Raw genomic sequence first — 8,783 nt, 5'->3', positions numbered from 1 at the left:
GCACGGATCAGCTCCAGACATAACGAAGCGGATATCGTCCTCTTTTGGAAGACCAAACAAAGTAGTTTCGCTTTCACAACGAAGCACACAGCATCTTCACGACATGGTGGCGGCAACAATACTACAGCAAGAATAAAAGTTACGCCTTCTTTCTTTGCGTGAACATTTGGGCGGTGTTATGCAAATCTTCCCACATAGTGAGGTAGATATGTGGGGGCATGTTAGAACGAGCTGTTTTAGGTTGGTGTGGCTGACTCTGAACTTTTATAAAGAATATCTCTTTGGATTTGAGACTTTAGTCTTTGCAACTTTACAGATCTTCTTTATGCACCAAGAGCTTGTAACACTCCAAATAGAAAGGAAAAATTGAAATCACATCATATGACCCCTTTAAGGTTTTATCATGATATACACCGATTTAACTGCGGTGACACACAACATGCCTTTATGTTAAAATTAAATGAAACCACTTTTTAATGAAATAACAATGGTTATTGCATGCACACTTCACAAACAGTATTGTTTTAATTTATATAGCATGGGAAGACAATTATAGTTACATATAATTATCTGTCATGCAGTTGATAAATGACACCGTAATAGGCTAATGTGTCTGCTGTGTGTCATTTGAATTTTTATGAAACTTTAATTTTCTTCACTACATTGCAAAGCATAGACTTTTTTCCTCCCCTTTATTTCAGGAAAATATGCTGCGCCTCATTATTTTAAAGTGAAGAAATCGAGAAACTTTTATTTTTACAGGCTAGTGATGATTCTGAAAGAACATACCTGGAATCTGTTGCTATAGTAACGAACGCAAATAATGTGCATCGTGCTCTTATTTCAGTGCAGTTGTTAAGATTGTGGTTATTTCAGCAAACAGTTTCATATATTTTAACAGTGTTAAGTTAAACTTTAATACAGTATATCATTCAATGGTATGCTACTATTTAGAGATCAGTGATGCGCACGCATTTTAGACACTTTTTAAAAAATGTTTTGCTCAGTCCATGTAATAAATGCACATCCTTGAATAAGCCATGTATAACTTCTGATATGACCGGTTTCAAGGCAAAATTGCAGTAGATTGGAAAACATCACATTTTGACTCATTATAGCTCAAACCAGATCCGACAATCTCACAGCCACCACGGTCAAATATTGAGATAGACTTTATAAAGTATCATCTATTTATATTAAATTAATATAAATATATTAAATTGGTATCTTCTTCGATACCCATTTTGTGACCATTATTGAGCCGATTCTTTTTAATCAGCTGGAATGATTCGGGACATCTACGCTTAACGTGGCTTAATGCATTAAAGCAGTGTTTTAAAAAGACAAAACTCAGTAAACACATTATAAATAAAGCATTCTATTCACAGACAAGCAGATGAGTCCAGAATAAGTACGCAATGCGTTTAATTAGACTATGTGTTGAGTTAAGTGTTTTCCTCCCATAGAAAACCATTAGCCTAACGTCCGCTTAACGTACCACATGAAAAAGTACTATAGTAATTTATAGTAAATATAGTGTTTTTGAACCATACTATAGTAAAGTGCTTGAATTAATGTGCTGTGGTAATATAACAACTTTATGTTCTCAAGCCCACCGGCCTCCGCTCTCTCTAGCCCGCCATGTGTGACGCTGTTTTTCGTTGTGAAAGCGAAACTACTTTGTTTGGCCTTCCAAAAGAGGACACGACTAGAAATCAGTGGTTAAGTTTTATTTACAACACTGTTCCAGAACACTTCCACCCAAATATTCAGATGTGTGCAGCACATTTTATGGTGGACTGTTTCCTGATCCTGGGAGAGTAGACCACAATGCCGGCTGTTCTGACTCAAAGACTGTAAGTACGTTTTTCATATTTAAAGGATTTGCCACTGACGATTCAAAAGACTCAAATGTTTTGAGCAGTGTAGAGTAGCACTTGTTGTTTGTCATTTCTCTGATCACAAATGAAGACATGGTTTTATGTTTACACGGCGCGATGCAATGCAACGCAACGCGTAAAAAGACAGTAGAACAGGTGTCTTTGAGTAGAGTTGCAGGGTTGGGCACCCCTGATGTACAGTATGTGGAAAATAATGTGTTTTTTGAACCTTAAACCACATAAACACATTTCTTACACCAAATACACAAAATAATGTTCTTTTTAGCAGCATCATATGATGTAATTTATTTGTGAAAAAATCCTACTTGGCTGTTTTCAACATAATAAAATGATTTTTCAGCATCAAATCAGAATATTAGAATGATTTCTGAAGGATCATGTGACTGGTGTAATGATGCTAAAAATATAGCTTTGAAATCACAGGAATAAATTACATTTTAAAATATTTCCAAATAGAAAGCAGTTATTTTAAATAGTAAAAATATTTCAAAATGTTACTGTATTTTGGCTCAAATAAATGCAGGCTTGGTGAGCAGAAGAGAATTCTTTAAAAAAAAATGATCAGTAAATCTTACTGTTCAACAACATTTGACTGGTAATGTATGTTAGCCTATAGTTTGAAGTTAAAGATAATAATATTAATTAGGTGAGTCTGAGATGATTATTTGACAGTGATTTTACATTTCTTGTTTGTATGAAGGCGACATACAAATAAAAGGTGAGCATTAATTTATTTGTGCCGTTTTTTTTTCTAAAATATTATATAGTTTTATATGAGGTGACTTGACTTGGCAAATTCATTTTTCATAAGTTTGTAGATGCACAGACATCTGTTGTGGGCGTTCTTGGCAGTTTTTGGCTTTTTTTAATAGTGTTCATATCGCGATCGGAATTATATCGTATCGACCGAAATTAATAAATATATCGTGATATAAATTTTGGCCATATCATCCAGCCCTAACTTCCAAGACACTTTTAATTCACATTGTGATTCGGGGTTCTGTACTACTCTTCTGTAAAGGTCGACATTTTGATTAAGGATCAAATGACTAAGTTCAGTTTTAAGAATGAAACCAACCTGTTTGTTCCTCAGCATCTTCATGTTTAACTCTGAATGTTTCTTCAATCTTCACGTCTTCTCTCTCCTCTTTAATAAACACCATCTTTATAACAGTGTGTCACGTGGATCTCAGTTGCTTCAGCAGGAGTTTCTCTGTGTGTTTGGACACTCTGTCCTGTTTAAGAGGAGAATAATTAACAGAAAGAAAAGTAAATATAAGCTAAATCTCTGGGTGCATCTCGATTAGCTCTCTAGTTCAGTAAGTAGTAAGCGCACTAGGGATTCGGCCAGAGTGAAAGTTAATAGCATGGCCAAATAAATAAATAATAATAATAATAAGTCCCAAAGCCTTAGAAATGGCTTTATAACCCTTTCCAGACTGATACATGTCAACTATTTTGTTTCTCATCTGTTCTTGAATTTCTTTAGATGATTTAGATGAATTTCGCGGTATGATGTGTTGCTCTTTAAGCATGCTTCACTTTGTCAGACAGCTTCTATTGAAGTGATTTCTTGATTCAACAGGTCTGGCAGTAATCAGGCCTGTGTGTGGCTAGTAAAATTTAACTCAGCTTTCTAAAATAATGTGGTTAATCACAGTTCTTTCATGATTTAACAGGAGGGGACAAATAATTTTTCACGTAGGGCCAGGTAGGTTTGGACAGCGTTTTTCTCTTAATAAATTAAATCATTATTTAAAAACTGCATTTTGTATTTACATGCATTTTCTTTGTGTAATATTAAAATTTGTTTGATGATCTGAATCATTCAAGTGTGACAAATATGCAAAAAAATGTAAAAACAGGAAGGGGACAAAGACTTTTTCACACCACTGTATATAATTCATGTCCTTGTTACACTTAATGTTTACACTAAGTGCAAATAACTATAGATTCTATTTACACCTAGCAGGATTTTCTGCTATTTATACTACTTATTGCAGATAGTGGCAATTATCTGCACCTCAGTATTGTAGTACATTATAAAACAGTATGCAATAATAACAATAACAACGACCTGATATCTGATTTGAAAAAGTAGAAAAAACGCGATTCGAACCCCGGTCAATCGCGTCAAAAACGACTTCAACACGTACTTTACCATCTGTGTCACTGGAGCGGTTTTTAGACGATAGTCTTTTGTAATGTTTTGTAATCACACGTTGATGGGCGGAGTTAGTGTAAATAGCCTCTGCCAAAAAGGCGGTCTATTTGCACTTGTAAATAGACACTCCGTTTTTTTATTTGTGAACTGATGTTCAGCTGTTCTTTTTAATTAACTTTATGTTCTTTTACCATGACCCTGCATTTAACCCATCCAAAGTGCACACATGCAGCAGTGAACACACACACACACCGTGAACACACACCCGGAGCAGTAGGCAGCCATTTTTATGCTGCAGCGCCCGGCGGGGAGCAGTTGGGTTCAGTGCCTTGCTCAAGGTCACCTCAGTCGTGGTATTGAAGGTGGAAGAGAGCGCTGTACATTCCCCCCCCCCACCTACAATCCCTGCCAGTACGAGACTCGAACCCGCAAACTTTGGGTTACGAGTCCGACTCTCTAACCATTAGGTCAGACTCTCTAACCATTAGGCCACGACTTCCCCTTCTCCAAATAGTCTTATCACACGAACCAATAACATCCAATCATACCCGATCATATCCAATTATAGCGCGACGGAGGCATTGCCTCCTCTCACGTGACTTTCCCCCATTCATCTCAATGAGCCTCCAGAAAAGTCACAGCAAGCTTTAGGGTCTCTGTAGAAAGTTAATGGACCGAAGGGAGGCAAGCCTCCGCTGTAACTTTACCTGCGGGTGTCACTGTTGGACAGAGTTACTTTATAAAAACGAGTGACTTTTAGACTATTAATGTCATATTTGCGTTGTTTTGTTTTTGCAATATCGATTATTTTCTCATCCACTTTTGAGGAGAGGAGAATATATATATATATATATATATATATATATATATATTACTGTATTTTGTATTTTGTACTATTGTCTGATTTTTCTTTCTTACTCCACATTTTCTGCCATATTTCTATTCCTTTCTTCTTAATCAGAGTTTTACCTTCTCAAAGTAAAATTGAAAGTGTTATTTATTTTTGTAAATCCATTTTTGGCTATTTATCAGCACACTCATGAAATGGTACACAATTGAATTGTATGTCGATACCACCTGTGAAGTCTAAATAAACTTCAGTAAAGTTCCATTATGAAATCTTGTGACACTTTTTGTTTACCATGTTTTCTTTTGTAGCTATTGAATCATATCTCGTCTGAACCCATTCTCCCATTGTAATCCAATGACTGCCACTATTTCTGCTGTCTAATTGCTCTGACAATTTTTTATTATTATTATTTTTAGATATTTTAAAGTAATACTTTCTCCACTTCCCACCTTCATTCTTAGAGTCATCTCTGAATATGCTGAGATAATATATAGCAGGGGTGTCCAAACGCAGTCCTGGAGGGCCACTGTCCTGCAGAGTTTAGCTCCAACCTGCCTGGAAGTTTCTAGTATGCCAAGTAAGACCTTGATTAGCTTGTTCGGGTGTGTCATATTGTATGACCTTCCTCTTTCTTCTGATAACCAAACAAACGTGTTATCCTGGAATTTGGAGTATTCCCAACAATCCTTTTTTTTTTTCTTCCCCACTTCCCTTTAACCTAACAATATGTTAGTGATAATCTCTCTCTGCTTAATTCCGGCAGTGTTTCTCCTGCTTTTATTAAAACGATGTTATTGGGGGTTGACCTAAGGGCTCCTATACATAATCATAAATCTCTATACTGTATTCTGTCTGTTTTTGTAGTGTCAACTTTGCTGCTACTCCATATTTTGTGCTTCCATAATCTATTGTTGCCCTCATAATTGCCCTGTAAATGTCAATTAATGATTGTTTGTCTGCCCCAATCACATCCGGCCACCGCTTGTAATAAATGTATTACTTTTTTTTTTGCATTTTGCTTCTAGATGGTTGATATGCACTTTCAATTTATACTTATCACATAACCATAATCCCAAATACTTCAATTCAGATATGATCAGATACTCAAATCGATTGGCCATATAATGTTATTTGAAAAAAAATTATGTAGCAAGACTTGCTCATTGAGAGCATAAACCCTCATTTCATTTGACTTTTTTTTCTTCAGTTTTTCAATAGCTTCTCTTATTTTTCCCAATACATATACATATCTTCCCCCCACCTCACTGCATATAATGCTGATTTTGTACCTCCAGGGCTAATTGCACTCCTCTGAGGAATAGCATTATACATTTCAAAATCTTTAGATACTTCGCCAGTCTTAACTCTGATCTTCCTGCCCATTAGAAGAGGCCCAGAAAGAGAGAATATTGATTCCTGAAGTCTACTCACAGATTGAGTTGTACACCCTTTTTACAGTGACAGGAAGTTTCAAAACAACACAGTCCAAAAAGGTCACAGTTTTTTTTTCAGTCCTTTAGGATACTGGATTCCAATCACAAAACATGCACACAGGAGGAGGCCCAGTGCCATCGAGATGTCCTCATGCTCCTCTGTGATTAATTGGATGGCCAGTTAATCACAAAGGAGAGCAGACTCAGCAAAACTTGAAGGACTCGAGGTGCCATTACAGAGAGCTGTATGAGAATTCGTTGGTCCACATCAACATTGGTGTGGTCTCTCAGATCCCAAAGGAGCTTATGTTAAGATGAAGGCAATGTAAGACATGTATTAAAATATAGTCATAACAATTAAATAAGGAAGCAGTTAACACACTACTGTACTTACCATTTTGGCCTGCTGTGGTTGGACACAATATTTCACTGGTAGCATTTTCTCAGTGCCATCTTTTCTTTGAGGAGCTCTATGTTTGGTTGAAGCTTCTCTGTTTCCTCCTTCATTACTCGCAGATGTTCCTTGATGCTCTGTGATGTTCCCTGATGCACACGCATGCTTCTGACGTGACTCTGCAGAGTAGAAAATAATTCAACCTCATGTCTTTTAGCAGCTGCAATTCCTGCAACAATTATACTACTGACTAGGGCTGGGTATCGAGTTTGATACTTTTTAGGCAGAGGTGAACAACATTTTCCTATCAGATATTAAATAGACATTTAGTAAGTGTCTTTAAGATGTACATGGTTTAGAATGTACGTAAATGCCCTGACTGAATTGCTTCAATACCATTGAGTATCGAAAAATTTATTGTTGTTCGGTATCGGTACCAAATTTCGGCGTTAATCTGGTCAACGTCAGTGAGCCAGTAAGCGTGCAGCATACTTAATGTGTCTAAATAAAGTGCTGGTGATTGGCTCTGGCGAGGCATCCAGGAAAAACCCAAGTTTACGCAGGTTCAGCCCAGAGAAGTAACTCACACGTGAGGCTGGAGTGTGTAAGCGATGTAAGGCTACGTTTACACTATAGTGCGTTTTTATTTTGAAATAAAAACGATCCTCGTCTATACTGGCGTTTCCACTGCATTTCAGAAAAGATCTCTGTCCACACTACATGACTGAAAACGTGTGTTGCGTGACCATTCATGCACACTGTAGCATCATGCTATATAAGACAATTTATAAGATTTATGCTATGCTTATACTTAAAACTCACTTTAATCCACCATCAATTGTTTGTAATAACCTCTGATTGTGATCTAATGAGGGGTTTGGTCATATAATGTTGCTGAAATACATTTCAAAATGTGCTAAATAACAACATATGACTTCTTCTTCAGCACCTTAATGTTCACAATTAATGTTAGCAGTATTTTTATTTTTTCCCAGAAGAAAAGTAAGTTTAATATACCACAACATTTTTACCACAAAATCTGAATGTCCTGCACCAATGGTGGCCATGTTGGATTTAGGTCAGGCTGACTAATTGATCACAGACAATTTGAAGCAAATCATGTGACCAGAGTACTCAAGACAGAACAGGCTGTGATAAATGATTTGATTGTATTTGATTGAAAAGTATTTGATGAAAAAAAATCCTTGGTGTTCTTATTTCTTATGCAAAAGTTACATAGAGCTGCTTTAAGATTTACATCGATTTTTAAAATTAATTTCTGTAGTATACTCAGTCAAAACTTTAATGGCAGCATTCTGCTTTCCGGTGAAGAGGGCTTCATTAGCCAGGCTCCACTGGATAAGCACATGTGTGTTTATCTGTCCCTGTAACATCCAGACAAGATTAAAGTTACTTGTGTGATTTATTTGCTCAATACTACATTTACATGTTGAGTTAGTTGCTGCTGATGTGTCGCTTTTTATCCAACACAAATGTTCCTCAATTTTTCTACAGTACTACTGGACAAATAAAATAGATAACTTATTTGGGTAACACTTTACAATAAGGTTCATTAGTTAACATAGTTAACAACTTCAGTTAACATGAACTAAAAATGAACAATACTTCTGCAGTATTTATTAATCTTATTGTTAATTTCAACATTTACAAATGCATTATTAAAAACAAAAGTTGTGCTCGTTAACATTAGTTAACACACTGTGAATTAACATGAACTAACAAAGAATACCTGTATTTTCATTAACTAATGGAACCTTATTGTGAAGTGTTACTGTAACGGGGCTGACGAGACGTGAGACGTGTGGATCCATCTGCAAGCAACGAGAGAGCAGAGACAGACAACACAGACAGAACATTGGGGTTGATAGACAAGACTGAGCGTTCAGGGGCAGCCTCCCTGGCTGCGTCGGGACAACACAAAAGTTCACAAACGGCCTCCATAACCATGATAGGACAGGATGAGGATTCCCAGACGACCTCCTTGGCCGGAACAGAACAGGCAGATCGTTCACTGACGGCC

At 36.6% G+C, this 8,783-nt stretch overlaps 1 protein-coding gene across 2 annotated transcripts in view; it reads right to left on the bottom strand.

Annotated features, from left to right (window-relative positions):
- LOC107569559 (gastrula zinc finger protein XlCGF8.2DB-like) overlaps positions 1–8,783 on the bottom strand; it is a 23,972-nt gene that overhangs the window by 5,388 nt on the left and 9,801 nt on the right. Inside the window, exon 3 of one of the 2 annotated variants that reach the window (XM_016255676.1) lies at positions 2,980–3,112. In XM_016255676.1, the coding sequence (XP_016111162.1) occupies positions 2,980–3,064 (85 nt within the window). In that variant the 5' untranslated portion in view covers positions 3,065–3,112. Of the gene's footprint in view, positions 1–2,979; positions 3,184–8,783 lie in introns of those variants that run through there. The other variant, XM_016255675.1, reaches the window with a different exon arrangement.

Source organism: Sinocyclocheilus grahami, unplaced genomic scaffold (genome assembly GCF_001515645.1).
Source record: "Sinocyclocheilus grahami isolate Dianchi unplaced genomic scaffold, SAMN03320097.WGS_v1.1 scaffold1358.1, whole genome shotgun sequence".
Classification (NCBI taxonomy): Eukaryota; Metazoa; Chordata; class Actinopteri; order Cypriniformes; family Cyprinidae; genus Sinocyclocheilus; species Sinocyclocheilus grahami.
Note: the sequence above shows the minus strand (reverse complement) of the source record. Positions and strands in the feature narration are given on the sequence as shown.